We start from the raw sequence: 15,814 nt of genomic DNA on the forward strand, positions 1-15,814 counted from the left end.
CTTGCTTGGATTTAGTTCGTCCCTGGGGTTGGTCTAGTTAATGAGGTTAGTGGTTGAGGGGCAGCTGAGGTGAGGATGTTCCTGCCTCCTCTCCTGAATGAAGAGCACTGGGCAGCAGCCAGGATCTCCATCCTGCTCTGGCTGGAGCCCTGGTCAAATGGCCCCGCCTCTAAGTAAGTTTCCTTCAGGAACAGCATCTCCCATACCTTTATGGAAATAAAAATTAAAAAACAAAAAACCCATAACTCTTTTAAAGGACGCTGCTGTTTCCCAGGTCACTCCACTTGTGGCCAAGGGAATTTCCACTCTGCCCCAGGGGAATTTCACTGCTCTTTAGGTAAACCCAGAAGACAACCAACAAATAATCTTTCACATTAATGATGTCTCAAAGATGAAAGGTATTAGTTTCCTTTATACATCCAGCTTATTGTCAGGGGTACGATTAAATTCTATCCTATGCTGTGGCTGGAGCATCCCACAGCTTGGAGGGGCTCTCTCCTGAGACCTTCACAGGGACAGTGCGTTGGTTCTTAAAGAAGTGCGCCCCGCCTCTGGTGGGACAGGTCTCTCAGGGAGCACCTGCCATTGTGGAGGGACCCTGGTTACAGGACGGGCACCTCTCGCTACTGAATGCCCGTCCTCATTCCATTGAAGGCCCCCCAGAGGAGCCCTATCCCACCCTCCATTTGTAGCTGTTTCCTGTTCTGCCTGAAGACCCTGCCTGACCTCATTTTTCAATTATCTTCTCAGGCCTCTTGTGTGGATGGTACTGCCGTGGGCTGTGGGCGGTGCCTGAGGGGGAAGGCCTCCTGATGACTTAAGCCTTTCTCAAAATGAAGGACTTGGGCTGTCTGGATGGGCACGGTCTGTGTGTGCTTGGTAAGCCCAGGCCTGGGGTGACTCGTTCGTTACATGGCAGTCCTCTCGTGCCAAGTGCACAGCACTAGACCCATTGATGGCTGCCCCGCTGAATGAATTAGCTTCACAAATGATTCACAGCAAAGGATTAATGAGACCGAGGGCTTACCGTCCCCTCCACCCCTGCCACCTCTAGGGCCATTTAAGATATGCACAACTTGGTAAACTTTGATCATCCCTTTAGAAGAATGATGCTTACCGTCTGTGCTAATATTTTTAATCACTTTTGGAAAAAAAAAAAAAAAAGTTCTCCAGCACCTTGGAGTAAGGCTGACAAAAGGTGCCCTACCCCAAGGACATGGATGGAGGCCTGGGTTTCTGCTCACAGGACAGAAAGGTGTCTCAGGATGTGGCTATTGATGGTACCAATGTTCCTCCAAAGAGGGAGCGAACAGGTTGCCATATTTGTGTTCCATTTTCATCCATCCTCAGCCCTTCTCTGTTAAGTTTCTTCAAACAATTTGGGGAGAGATTTCTGGTGGTAAATGGAGTGACAACGTAAGAACTACGAGGCAAACGGGCAAAATAACCATATGGTGATAGAAGTCAGGAAAGTGGTTCTCTTGGTGATGAAGGAAGGGGTTATTGACTGGAAAAGGCATGAGGGAACTTTCTGGAGTGTTGGAAATCCTCAATGTCTTCATCTGACTGGGAGTTGCCAAGCGTCCACGTATACACAAACCCACTGTTGCCAAGCTGACATGTCAGTGAGTGCCTCCTACTGTATACAGTTATATCCCAATGAAGAAGATTACTGTCCCAAAGGCAGGCAGGACACAATCCCAGTGGTTTCCATTTCTTGCCATGCCTGACCCACTTTACTCTGGAGACACTGAAATTCTATCTGCATCCATTACACATCTTTATCTTCCTCCACAAGTATGTTTATACCCACAGGTTATATTTATATCTGCAGCCACATCTATATATTTAAATCTGGAGAGGAGAGGAAAGTGTTATATGTGTGTGTCTATATATAGGATAGTTTACTTCTTTCAAAGAACAGGAGGATCTTAGGCCCCTCCCCCCCTTTTTTTTGTTGAGCAGGACACACACACACATGCATGCATACACACACACACACACACACACACACACAAAGTATCCCTGACTGCCTAATCAACAACCTTGCTTTCTCCCTTGCCTGAGATGGTAAAACTGACCTTGATGACGAGCTGGGGGATGATCAGCATGGTGGACTTCTGCTTGGCCAGAACATCCTTGGTCTCGTTGACACGCGCTGTGACAAAGAAATGTAGGTACGCTTGTTCCAGCAGCTGGCTCATGTACTCGCCTGCTCTGATCAGCACCTCCTCTTTCTTGACTGGCAGGAGGAGAAACAAACACACAGGGCATCAGGACCTGAGTGAGATCTGCTTGACTTTGCCCAAGTGCCCCGTCCTCTACCCCATCGGGATTCAAGGGAGCAAAAGGACCCCAGCATCCACCAGACACACAACCAAGGTGAGGGACGAAGACTCAATCGAGGACAAAGTCTCCTGCCTTTTGGATAAAACAAGAATGTGCTAGAAATTTTTAAAAAATTATTTATTTATTTATTTATTATTATTATTATTTTTCAGTGTAACTGTATTCATTGTTTTTGCACCACACCCAGTGCTCCATGCAATCGTGCCCTCTCTAATACCCACCACCTGGTTCCCCCAACCTCCCACCCACCGTTGCTTCAAACCCCTCAGATTGTTTTTCAGAGTCCATAGTCTCTCATGGCTCACCTCCCCTTCCAATTTAGAAAGCCTTACTAGAGAACGTGTCAATTTTTCCAAACGGTGCTTTTGCTGTTGTAAAAATGCAAAGCCATGACAGGCCTGTTCAAGATCAAGGACAAAGGGGTTTTAACTGTGGCTGTTTAGACTTGACCAGGAACAATCCTGAGATGACAGATATGGAGCTGTGAAACCCAGGGTCACCAGTCCATGCCCTGCCCCCTCATGCTACAAGAAACCTCTCTCCCAGGCCACAGGCCACCCTTGAGCAGAACTGTCAACTACCCGAACCTTCTCCTTACAGCTCTTCAGCTTTTCTTTCCAGCTTTTCCTCTACCACGCTTACCTGATTTTTCCATTTAAGAGAATGAAGCCTATGAAATCAGTTTTTACCTGAGGCATCCGGCTCTTTCCCATCCCATTCCTATTTGCAACGCAGAAGACCTCTGTGCCAAATGCCCATTTCCTGAAGTCACTGACATTATCTTTTTGGTGTTGAGGACAGGCCAGGGAGACTGGCACTTGGAGGCTGGGGAGTGGTCCGGGCTCCCCTCCATTCACCATCTGGGCTGAGGGTGGGAATGCTATCTTGTGGCTCTGAGTATAACAGAAAGGTCCTGTTTGGCTGCCCTGCCCCCTTTCTCCATCTCTCTCATTTCCCACTGCTCAGCATTCGAGGGAGCAAAGAGGCCAACCCGGGCAGTGGTATATAGCACCTGCTGCACCTGCTCAGAGTCAGGTGCTAGTGTGGCATTGGACTTCCGGCCCTGTAGGGCAACGTGTGGTGATGCCTCCATCCCCGTGCCCAGAACACAGGCTCTGCAAAGGCTCACAGGATGCAACATCTCCCCTACTGCTTCCCTGCCCCATGTCTGCCTTTGGCCGAAGATTCCTCCTCCTTGTGGACGTTATTAAAGGGAATGACTCCCAGCATCCATCACTTTACATGAAGGTGCAGGGCATAGTCAGTCCCCAGTCCTGAGATGAGGACAGGATACTGTGTAGGGTGAGCCGGGGCGCAGGGAAGGCCCCTGACTTGCCGGCCCACAGGCGAGGGTGCATCAGCACACTCATCAGCGGCTTCAAAGCCCCTTCACAGATGAATAGGCACTGTGACGTCTCTAGCCCCCAGTGAAGTAGAGTTTACGAGGCTGGGGTCCACGCCTTATTTTACAGGTTTGCAGCTGACTTTAATGTGCAGCTAGGCTGGGGAGACATCTCTCCAACAACCCAGAGGGTCCCCACAGGATCAGCTCTGCAGAAGCCTTCGTTCATGTAGAAAGTATGGCCCTTCCCATCCACGAGCTTGCTGCTCAGAATGTGGCCTGCAGACTATCACCTGTGAGCTCAGGTGATAGAAATGCAGGTTCTCTGACCCCCTCCCCCACCCTTAACCCTACCCCCCCAGCTCAGTGAATTAGGATCTGCTTTTGAATAAGATACCCATAGGGATGCATCTTCAACTTTGAGAAGCCCCCAGATTTAGGAGGACCTTGGCTTTAGGAGGAACTCAGTCCTTGAATTCTGCTTTTTTAATGACCCGTTCATATTGCCTTCTTTGGGCCCGATCCTGGAACTTACTTCCTCCATGGCTCACCAGGAAATTAATTGTCCAGACACAAAAGACTCTATCCCTTGACTGGATACAACCTCAGATGAGCACAAGGGGGCCTGTTTCTCATGCCCCCAGCTTTGGATGGAGGGAGTGGCAAATGGTATGCCTTGAAGAAGAAGTGTTTTGCCTTTGGCTATCTCCAGCAAAAATAGTAATAATAATAATAATAATAGTAATAATAGGCTTCCTCTGGTTTTTACTGGCAGAGGGGCTGTGTTCAACCACTGAGTTCCTTAAGGCTGGTGAAATATGCCAGACTTCTTCCTACCCATCTTAATGGAGGCTTTTGCTACCTTTATAATGTTGGCACCAGGACAATATTCTCTGGGGTAGAACATTCTCTAAATCATAGCACTAAGGAAACTGGGCTGTGCTTCCAAGCCCAAGAGAACAGTGCTCCTGAAATAGTATGTTATGTAAGTGCTGTGTTTTGCCACTGCACAAGAAATTGTTCTAGATAAAGTTTATTAAACGTGGCAAGAGAAAGAAGAATAGGTTTTCATTCTATGAGTGGTGAAGCTGGGCTCCTGCCAATATCACTTACTGTGTCTGGGGAAAGCCGAGGGAGACACAGACAGGAGCTGCCTCATCTCTTTTTCCAAAAAGCAAAGAAAACTAAATATAGCCAAGTGGAAATGATAGCACCTTTGAAGGTACTGGAAGGTTTAAGTTATTCAAATCTTCCAAGCTGATTCTAGCCCACACATTCTCTTTAATCATCAATCTGGAGAGTATGCCTCGCATTCTACTTGGAAAACTTCTTTGCAATCGAGCCTCCGAGGAGTGTAGTCTGACCTGCTTGATCAAGGTCTAGAATCAGGTGGCTTTTGGCAACACGTTGCGATTTATTTTATTTTATGATTATGATTATTATTTTTTTGCAATTTATTTTAGATTGCAGTTTGCAACCTATTGCATACAGTTAAGTCCACCTGGTCACTGTCCCTAGATCAGTGACCGAGAGGGTTAATGTATCATGCCATTCCAGCCCACCAACTCACAGAAGCTCATTTTCTTATTGGATTAGGGAGAAAGGGGGAAGGAGATGGAGAGATAGGACTCTTGGGAGGTGGTACAGGATGGTGCATAGTGAAACCTGAGTGAGATCGCACCCCATTTCTGCTCAAAATCCTCTAGAGGCTCCTCCACTCACTTGGAATCAAAGCCTAAGTCCTTACAAGGCCCCACAGTTCTTGATGTGGTCTAAACCATCCATTCTCTTTTGCCACCTTTGCTCCCAAGTCTGGTTTCCTTGCTACTCCTTGAACACATCAGACAGGCTCTGGCCTCAGGGCCTTTGCATTTACAGTTTCTTCGGGCTGCAAAGCTTGCTCCTTTTCTTCTGCCAGGTTTCTGTTAAATGTCATCCCATTAGAGAGGTTTTCCCTGGTCATTCCGCCCCCGCCAATATCCCTTCCTTCCCTCACCCTGTTTTATATTTCTTATTATGTGCATTACTAAACTATAGGGGGCTCTGTTTATTGCCCAGCCCCACCTCTTGAGACCACAAACCCCTTGAGGGGTGGCACTTCTGCTGTGTTCATGGCTGTGTCTCCAGCACCAAATAGCATCTAGACATTAAGCAGCAAATAAAGGTTAGGGGAATGGATCTACAACCCTGTGATGTGGGTGGTATTGTTCCTATGCACAGAAGAGCTCAGATTAGTTAAGGAACTTGCCTTGGGACACATAGCCTGTAGGTGACATAATCACACCTAAAATCTCCATTTATCTAACTCCAAGTCTCAGTTTCTCTAAACTCCACTGTTTGAGTCCTTTATACCGACTACTCTTGTCTTTAACTATTCCTCTTCCTATCTTGTGGGATAGGAAAAGTGCTAGATCTCTCAGAAACACCCCCCACCCCCGCAAAATGTACCATGATGATTTCCTAATTGTTAGTCACGTGACAGTAGCTCTGGAAATTTGTTGCCCTATGGTTGGGTAGGTTTCTTGGAATTAGGATTCTTAGGAATGTTCCCCATTTTTCTGGGAATATCTTTCTGAAACATTACAAGGGTACTGATTGCGGCTTGGGACAGCCCTCGAAGCCAGAAAGCCTGAAAACAACTGGGATGTGTGAGTCGGTCATCCCCAAGGGCCATATTAGTCTTGCTTGCCTTCACGTTGTGAAACTCGTTATTTGTACACCTTTAAAATTTTTTTCTTTTTCTTTGCCACATGTCAGGCCAACAGAAATCTAGTGCTCTGAAGGGTTCAGGTCCTGAACCCTTGGCCTGGAGACTGGTTTCTCCTGGTTAACTCATTTTACTAGTTGTGTGACCAACTTCTGTGCCCCCTAAATACTTGTACCCCAAGAACTGAGATTGGTCAAAACTGCAATCTCCAAGGTAAACTGAAGTCTGTCGAGCCCAAGCTTGCTTAAAATATCCTGAAGTTACACTGAAGGAGAGGCTTTGCAAGGGCATGTGTTTGAGGGAGGCTGGGCAGTACCAAGGATGAGAAAGAGACCCCATGAGAGGTGGCAGAGAGAACAAAGCCCTTCAGAGGCTCCTGGAGAGCACGCCCTGAGTCTCTAGTCTCTTCTCCCAATGGGGGGCTCTCCCCTTTTCAGATATATCAGCAGATGAGTTTTCAGAAATGGTCTATATACAGAGCTCAGATCTTTTACCTTCTCAATGGTAAAACAAAATACATCCTTCCTGCTGGGGCAGTCCCCCAAAATGTTACCTGATGTGGGGATAGAGGTATCAGCAGGTGGTGCTGATATTTCCTGACACAGGAAAGCATCGCAAACTTTCCTGGGCACTAAAAGCCCCTCGGGATTTTGTTACAATGTAAATCCTGGGTCAACAGATCTGGGGTGGGGGCTGACAGTCTGCATTTCTAATCTGCACCCCCACCCCCACTGCAGTTGTGGGGGAGATTCTGATGTTTCAGGTCCTTGGCCCACACCTGGAATCACAAGAAATTATATTTAATTTTCATGACTCGGGGGGGGGGTCCAGGACTTGAAATTTTCAGTATTCACATCTACGCATGAGAGGGGAAGATGGAATCTGAGGCCCTCTGGCAGAAAGGGGTTCTCCTCTGGGGCTCATATTCCTGAGCTCTAAGGTAGAGCTTCAACTTTGACAGGATGTTATTATTATTATTTTTTAAGATTCATTTATTATTTATTATTTATTATTTATTTATTCATTTATTTTAGAGAGAGAGGGAGAAAGAGGGAGAGAGTGGGGGAATGGGCAGAGGGAGAGGGAGAGAGAAGCCTCAAGCAGACTCCTGCAGAGTGCAGAGCCAGAAGCAGGACTTGATCCCACGACCCTGAGATCATGATCTGAGCCTAAACCCAGAGTCAGACGTTTCATCGAATAAGCCACCCAGGCGCCCTGACAGGAAGTTATGAATGAGTGACAGCACCAAGCTGGACAGGGAGGCAGAGAACAAGTTCCCGGGAAAAGAGCCCCCCTCGTTGTTAGCTTACGAGACAAGGGCTCCAGCGTCACTTCGAACGCCTCCTTCTTGAATTCTGTCTTGGAGACCCCCGTGTAGAAGACAATGTTGCCCGAGAGATAGGCCGAGAGGGTGTAACGGTTGTTGCTGTTGTTCTGGAAGGTGATGGTGAGCTTGAAGTCTCTTCCCAGCACAGCATTTTCCACTTCAAAATTCATGGTCACATCAGACCTGGGTTTGAGGATGCCGTCCGTGTTGATGGGCTTTTTAGCCCCATACATCAGGGCAGTTTCGAGGGCCAGTCTCTCCTCTTCTTGGCCTAGGAGAGACTCAGAGATCATGATGGGGGAAAAGAAATGCAATCCATCCAAGAGAAATAATGAAACACTCGGCGCTCTAAGCACTGTGTGCTCTACTCATCCGTTGGCCTCTGTAAGCCACTGACTGCCCTTTGAGACAGGTTTCATCATTATTCCAAGGCTACCAATTCTCCAAAATCAGGTTTCCAGGGAACTATGACCTGCCTGGGCTGCCGAGTGGCATCTCCAGGGCTTATCTGAAAGGGGGGAGCTAAGGGGTTGCTCTTGGGGCTTCTCCAGGGCTGCTACTTTGGGGTTCTGTGGGCAGAGTTGGCCCAGTTCCACTCTTCTCAAATGGTAGCACCAGTTTGCTTCCCTCCCCAAATCCTAGCTAGCATTCGGGGCTCTCTAAGCAAAGATTTTGGCCATAGTTGCATCTTGCCATTCCATATTGTGCTCTATGAGTTTTCTCCTATTCACAGATCTTTCTGATAAGACCTGTCTTCTTCGTTGTCTCTCTTTCCACGTGGGCCTGTCCCACTTGCTACTGCTGACCTGACCCCTGGGCAGCTGCTGTCCTGTCCCTCTACTCCTTCCCCTTTTGCCATTCCCCCCTGATAATATGCAGAGAACCCCCCCCCCTTTTTTTTTTGCATATGCACAGCGCCATACACTCAGATCTGGCAAGTCGTTAACAATTCTTCCCTGTCAAACGGCTCTAAGGTCAAGTTCCCTTAGGGAGCACTGGGTTATCTAGTGCCTCCAGATAGATGTTCACTGTCTTGATTCCAGCCTATCAGACATTCTGAGCCTGAGCCCTACATTGAGGAATTTTAGTTAACATAAAACACGTTTTTTGTTTGTTTGGTTTTTTGTTTTGTTTTGTTTTTTGAAGAACACCTATTGGCACCTATTGGCACAGCTATTGGTACACTGAAGTTCTAATGCATTTGGAGATGTGTGTGCCTTTTTTAGGAAAATGTCTTCTGTGGAGTATCCAGGGTGATGGTGGAGAAGATGAAGGTAGGGACAGAAGGAGAAGGGGTGAGCTCTGGAAGAAACGAGCAGTAGCTTTGGGCAGGTGTGGAAGCAAGAAATACAGGTACAAGTCAGACCTCAGGGCTTACTCCTCCTGGCTCTGAGCTAGGCTGACGTTCCTTACAGAGCTCTGGACAAAATGCTCGCTTGAGGGGACAGAGAGAGTCTCTTTTCTCCTTACCACCCGAATAGCTTTGGGTACATTTTGGTGCATTGTGGAAGACACAGAGGCAAATTCTTTGACTTGTAAAAACTAGTCATGGGAATGGCTAGCAAAAAAAGAATCACCTGGAAATAAAAGTGCAAGCTTTTAAATTCATTAATTTTAAGATAATGCCTTCTACTTTACTTAGCAATGAACTGCAGGGCAGATGAGGAAGTCAATTAACAGCAACAGCGATCCCTGAGAGCTAACTCTGTGACAGGTATTGTGGTGATGTGTATACTGGGCATTGTCTCCTTTAATCCTCAGAGAACTCTACAAGGAAGAGGCTATTATTACTATCCATGTCCTTGTTTGTAAAAAACAAGGGGGGGCTACTTTCATCAGAAGGCTTTTAGGAGGTCTGGAGGCATGCATAAGAACTGGTACTTTGCAAAGACAGTGCCAGTAGGTCTCACAAACAAATGTGAATGTGTGTATGTGTTAATTTCTCTGATCGTCAAGATTGCAAGAATGTGCCAGGAGCAATTGGTCTAGGACAAGCATTGGCTAGAGCACATGTTTATAGATCAATAGGAGGGAGACATTATCTCCCTGTAAAGGGAAGGGGGGGGCTATTTTAGGGAAGGGAAGGGGGTGAAATATTTTAGCAGAAAGCACCTGGCCAACAGCTCCTCGGGAGAGCTTTATTGATGATCGCTTTGGATGGGCACCAGATATGCATTTAGACAAAATACAGGAGGGGAACACCAGCACCAGGGACCTACCTGGCAGAGAGGTGCCATCCCGGGGGAGAGAGGCCGAGCTGGCCCAGATGAGGGGAAGGGGCAGTGGAAGGCTTGTGGCAAGCCACGGGAGACTTTCTATGGCATCACAGAGGAGCCTCCAGTCTCCTCAAGGGATCAGCTTCCCGTGAGCAGGAGTTGCCCGCCAGTTGTTCCAGGAAGCACAGGCCCAGATAGGAGGCAGGAACATCAGGGTTTCCCCAGAGCTCTGCAGAATTCCCGTCTCTCTGCAGCTGTGCTTTACGCTCTGACATCTTACATAATTCAGGGCCATGAATTTAGTGCTGTGGGAGAATGATCTAAAGGCAGATTGTATTTTCTGAGATTCCTCTGCAGCCTGCAGGAGCAAGGTCAAAAGCATCTTTCCGTTAACCGGGATGTAATGAAAGTGCCCTTTTATGTTTGATAAGCTTCTCATTGTTCAGATTTTTAGCTCAAATGTCACCTTCTCAGAGAGCACCCCCTTCCATCACCCTGTGTAATGTGTCCCCAAGCCCAGTCCTCTCATCTCTTCCTCCCTGGTTTTTGTCCTTTTCCCAGCACTTGACACTGCATAACATTATTTTCCTCACTAGAACCTATTTCCCTGTCCCCAGAACCTAGGACCCAGCCTGGCACAGAGGCTTTGAAGGATCAAGGTTTGGAAAAGCACTTTGCTTTCATCCACAGACAGAACTCTCATCTTTATAATGGATACGAAATAGTCCAGTTTTGGGGTATGTGATGTGCATTTAAATTCACCTGTGGAAGTGTCACCTGCATTAGCATTTATTTGACTGTTTGGTGCTGCTTGAGCCACCGTGATGTCCAGGCACTGTGTTAGGCTCAGATGAGAAGCACAAGCCTTCCCTCCCTTGTCTCAGGGACATGTGCAGAGGGATCGCTATGTGTGTCCATCACTATGGACACATGGCATCCGCTATGTGGGTCAGGGGGAGAGACTCAACAGCCCCTGGGGGCAGGAAAGACTTCTCGGAGAGGTTTTTCTCTTGGCAGTGAGAGCAAAGGCATGAAGAAAATGGCAGCCTGGCTCTCAAGAGGACCGTGAGTGAGCAGCTCTCTGGGCTGCTGCCTGGGGAGCCTGTGGGTGTGGTCAGGAGGAGGAGCTGGAGGGTCCCAAAAGGCAAACAGCAGAGGCTTGGTGAGCTCTGTCTGAAGGGCCCTGCAAGGCAACAGAGGAGATGAAGGGCTTTTAAGCAGTATCCTAACAGGCTCAAATTTATATTTTAAATATGTCACTTTGGCAGCAATGCACAGGTTAGACAGAGGGAAAGAGGATGTGACGGGAAGGTAGCCTTGGGAAGTAACCCAAGGTAGCCAGGAGAAAAATACTCATACACTGACTAATAGTAGGGGTATCATAGTAAGAAGAGAATTACTAGCAGGAGCAGAAAGTAACTTTATTGGACACTTATTCTGTATCAGGCACTATGCTAAGGGCTTTCCACACCTGATACCACTGAATTCTCAGCATGCCCATATACAGAGAGACAGGAGAGGAGATGAATTTGAACTATTTCAAAGGGGACATTTTGAGAATTTGCTGCTTGACTGATTCTCAAGTTGCTAAACCTGGGGGGACTGTGGTTCTCTTCACCGGAGTCTGGAATAGGGGAAAGAGATCCAGGCAAGGGAGGGAGTGAGAGAAGGTGACATTCTAGAAGGGTTGGTTTCAGGTTTCTACAGGAGACTTAAAGGAATGTGAAGCTGAACAGAGAAGCTGGGCCAGAGACACCAACGGTGATGGGGAGTTGGGTAATGAGTAGATATGTGACTCAGCCAGGGAGAAGGAACATAAAATGAGTAGGAATGAAGCTTGAGGATTGAGCCTGGAATGAGTACCATTCAGAGGTGAGGGGAAAAGAGGAGCTTAGAGTTACAGAAAGAGTTAGAATAAAGAGTCAAGTAGGCTGGAACTTGAAGTGGTGTCCTAGGAACAAAGAGGAGAGAGAATTTCAAGATTCAAGGGGTTGAGCAGTCACATCAGAAGGTAACTGAAGGTACAAGAAGCTCAGGCAAGCTGAGATCTGCAAACATTTATTCCACATGGCAATCAGGTGGTGCTGGCAGTTTTGAGAAGAGGAGCTACAAGGGGCACCTGGGTGGTTCAGTCAGTTGAGTGTCTCTGCCTTTGGCTTAGGTCGTGATCCCGGAGTTCTGGGATAGAGTCCTGCTTCCGGCTCCCTGCTCAGCAGGGAGTCTGCTTCTCCCTCTGCCCTTCAACCCTCTCATGCTCTCTCTCACACTCTCTCTCAAATAATAAAAATAAATAAGACCTTCCCCCTCAGAAGAAGAAGAAGAAGAAGAAGAAGAAGAAGAAGAAGAAGAAGAAGAAGGAGAAGGAGGAGAAGAAGAAGAAGAAGAAGAAGAAGTAGTAGTAGTAGTAGAAGAAGAAGAAGAATAGGAGGAGGAGGAGGAGCAGCTTTAGGGATCTGGGGCTGGGAACAGAATCCAGGGGATGGTAGGTGAGAAAGGAAAGGAAAAGGCACATAATGGGCTGCCAAGGACAGGCAGCTCTTTCAAGATGCCTGGCTGTGGAGAATAGCGGGAAGAAAGAACGGGGAATGTTTGGTGGGGAATATATTGCTGAACAAAGGTTGCCTATTTTTTTTTTTTTAACACAGGTGACACCGGATCCTGCTTAAATGCAAATGAGAAGGAGCTAATAGGGAAGGAGACATGGAAATACAAGCGACAGAGGGAGTGATTGATGGAACAAAGAGGAAATAGGATCCAGACACCATCATAAAAGAAGACAGATGGCTGCAGAGGTTTGAAGAATTCTGGTTTTCAAAATTTTATAGTTTCCTTATCTTACATATTTGAAAAAAAGTGTAAAATTAATATTAAGCTTTAATTCATCCACATGAAAAATGATCTTTTCACAATTTAGTTAATTAAAATAGTTAATCCCTGAATCTGGTAATAATTTCTTCTCTATGTTTTTATTCATCTCCACATTTTAGTGGCCACGTTCAGCATTTATGGTTAGAGAAATTATATGAGAGATTCAATAATGAGAATCAGAGTGACAAATGTGTGACCACAGATGCCGGCAGCCTTTCCTAGGGGCCCGTGGCAACGTCTATAATTACTCAGTTGGTCCCACCAGATTCAGGCATGGTCTCTGAATCCTTCTGTAAAATCGCTCCCCACTTCGTCATTCCTGAGGTCAGAATTTTAAATGTAGCTGCCATTCTTGATTAAGAGGCTAATTAACCTCCTGAGATCGAACTCCAGCCCAGAAGCCAGGTGGAGAGTCTCATAACTATCTATGCAGATTTAGGGGTTCTTTTGCTTGGACCAGACCCCCATACTGTCCACCACCCTGAGCCTTGTGTTCTCGCCAAACTCTGGAAGCCTGTACGTCAGCTATCTTCCTCATCTGGAGTGGGCACATGTTACTTCTTCTAATCTGGTGTCCATCCCTGGTCTAGTTCCAACTCCTCTTCTGTTGGACTGGACTTTGGTCCTTTCTCTTTTGACATCTGACCCTGATTTGGTCTTCACTGTCACCTCCATGGATGACAGCTGATGACAATGGTGCTCTGCCATGTGGTTTAGAAGAGTCAGCGGGTTGTCTGGATGGCTCCCTGTAGGGCCACGGCTTTTTCTCTACACTGTCTGTTCAAGACTTCTTCCACACCAGGAGTTTATCCACAATCCCTGATGGGCTGCCTTTTCCTGGAGAAGTCTCACCTCGTAGTGTTTCACCTGCCCAGTTCCTGTTTCTCCTTTTGTCTCAGTGAGCCCATCACTAATGTCCTTCAGGATTCCAAGTCTGATTTGGAAATTCCCTTCTCTGTGCCCTGTCCTGGGCACCTGCTGCACAGCATGGTGAGGGCTTGGTTCCTGATCATCTCTCTAGCTAGGTGGGAAGACAGGTCTGTGTGTCTCATCCCTACACAACAGTGCCGGGAATATGGTGGGGGGTTAAGAGCAAGTTGTTGAATGGATGAATGAATAGATTACAGAATGTTGCAGTTAGTTTCTTTCTCTCTCTTTTTTAAAGACTTTATTTTTTCTCAGAGAGAGATAGAGCGTGCACAAGCAGGGGGAGTAGCAGGCAGAGAGAAACAGACTCCCCACGAGCAGGAAGCCCTATGCAAAACTTGATCCCAGGACCCTGGGATCATGACCTGAGTGGAAGTTAGTGCTTTACCAAGTGAGCCACCCAGGTTTCCCTCTTTCTCTTTTTCTATGGACTTTTGTTTTTCCTTTTCAAACCTTTCTGCCCATAACTCTATAACAAGAGGGCATTACTTGTTTGCTTTATTGTATTTATGGGTTTTTAAACTCTCATTTCAAGAAAAAGCAAAAAGAAAAAAAAAAACCCCACATTTGTATCTATGTTGTGTAATGGATGATAACCACTAGAAGAAAAGAATGAACCATTTCAGAAATACAGCAAAAATTCACTAGTTCAGGTGGCAAAAATCCTGAATTTCTAATATAATGTGTGAGAATTCTCAATTCAGCAAACTTTCTCTTTATAGTGCAAATTGCTTTTTTAAATAAGAGCAGAGAGACTATCTAAAATATTTAAAACAAATTCTGCCCTCCTTAGCACTTCAGGAATACTGATGAATATTTAGGTATATGCTAATTACTTGTCATTTCTCTCCATTCACTAAAATAAATGCCACTCCTAAGAACCTCCGCTGGTGAATCATTTGTAAAATAGACACCACATTCCCCATCAAGAAACCCAAACTCCTCTAACTCCTGTCCACTACTGACCTTGGGCAGCTTTGCCTCTAGCCACTGGCACTCTGAGCTTGATGTTTTTTAGAACCCTAAACACCGACTAACTCACACCTCCCAGATGCTTTTGGTCATGTTCCCAGTGCCTGGAAGCCCCCATCTAGATTTCTTTAACTGTGGCCTGTGATTTCTCTCATCCTGCTCTGCTTTTTCTGAAACTTCTGGCTGGACTGAGTGTCTTTCTTTTTTGCTCCCCAAACACTCCACATGATGATCCTATCACTTTTCCAGGAAGAGAAACCGAATCCTGCTCACCATGGGGATCCCTGGCACCAAATGTAATTCCAGACATTAGAGTAGGTGCCTGGTACTGACTAAAATGGCTTTGAACTCCACAGCTCCCTTGGAAGCTCCCAATAAACACTATTAACATTAACATTATTTTAGGATTGAAATGGGACTTTGACCTAATGGACCTGAGTTAGTGAGATCACACTTCCTGTTGATATTCTATTATCTATCTCAAGGGACTTCTTTGATAATTCAATGGAACAATGCATGTAAAAATAGTTTGTTAAGTACTAAACAGCACTGAACGGTTGTTTAAATTTCTATTATTGAACTAAAGTCACATTAGTTGCACAGTGTTTTCTATTATTGGAAGTTAAGATTCTTCCATGTTTTTGTGGGCAAGAACTAGATTGTGTTAAAAAAGACATGACTTGCAACCAGATCATCTTCACAAGTGATGCAAAGGGGAATTCTGCTCAGAGCAAATCAAGAAAACTACAAGGAGAAATTGTGGGTGTCAGGTGTCTCCCTCATGAAAATTTAGGGTATTTTCTCCAGAACACATTTCATAGTGACAGTAAGTAATACTAAACAAACTTGGGCAACGGAGTCTGCATTCAGGGGCAGTAAGTTACCTTCTTGGAACTTGTATGTATCAGTAATATCCTTTATGCCGTCTCCTCCAACTTCTTTGGTCACAATCATTTTCCCAATGTGAGCGGTATCAACAGCTTCAACCACATGAGTGCCATCTTTCTTGGCTGTAATGTAAATGAGATCACTGTTGACCTAAAAACAGGAGAAGAGAGCGTTAGCTACCCTCTGAAGTCCTTGTCATCAAAATCCTTCCGTGGTGT

General features: G+C 46.2%; 1 protein-coding gene across 4 annotated transcripts in view; it reads right to left on the reverse strand.

Moving 5' to 3' along the window:
• F13A1 (coagulation factor XIII A chain) overlaps nucleotides 1-15,814 on the reverse strand; it is a 165,150-nt gene that overhangs the window by 19,162 nt on the left and 130,174 nt on the right. For all 4 annotated transcript variants that reach the window (XM_082731176.1, XM_082731175.1, XM_082731177.1 and 1 more), the window contains exons 12-14: nucleotides 15,593-15,746; nucleotides 7,709-7,996; nucleotides 2,082-2,242 (exon numbers count right to left, since the gene is read on the reverse strand). In XM_082731176.1, the coding sequence (XP_082587302.1) occupies nucleotides 2,082-2,242; nucleotides 7,709-7,996; nucleotides 15,593-15,746 (603 nt within the window). The remainder of the gene's footprint in view (nucleotides 1-2,081; nucleotides 2,243-7,708; nucleotides 7,997-15,592; nucleotides 15,747-15,814) is intronic.

The sequence above is a fragment of the Mustela nivalis genome (assembly GCF_964662115.1).
Source record: "Mustela nivalis genome assembly, chromosome: 5".
Classification (NCBI taxonomy): Eukaryota; Metazoa; Chordata; class Mammalia; order Carnivora; family Mustelidae; genus Mustela; species Mustela nivalis.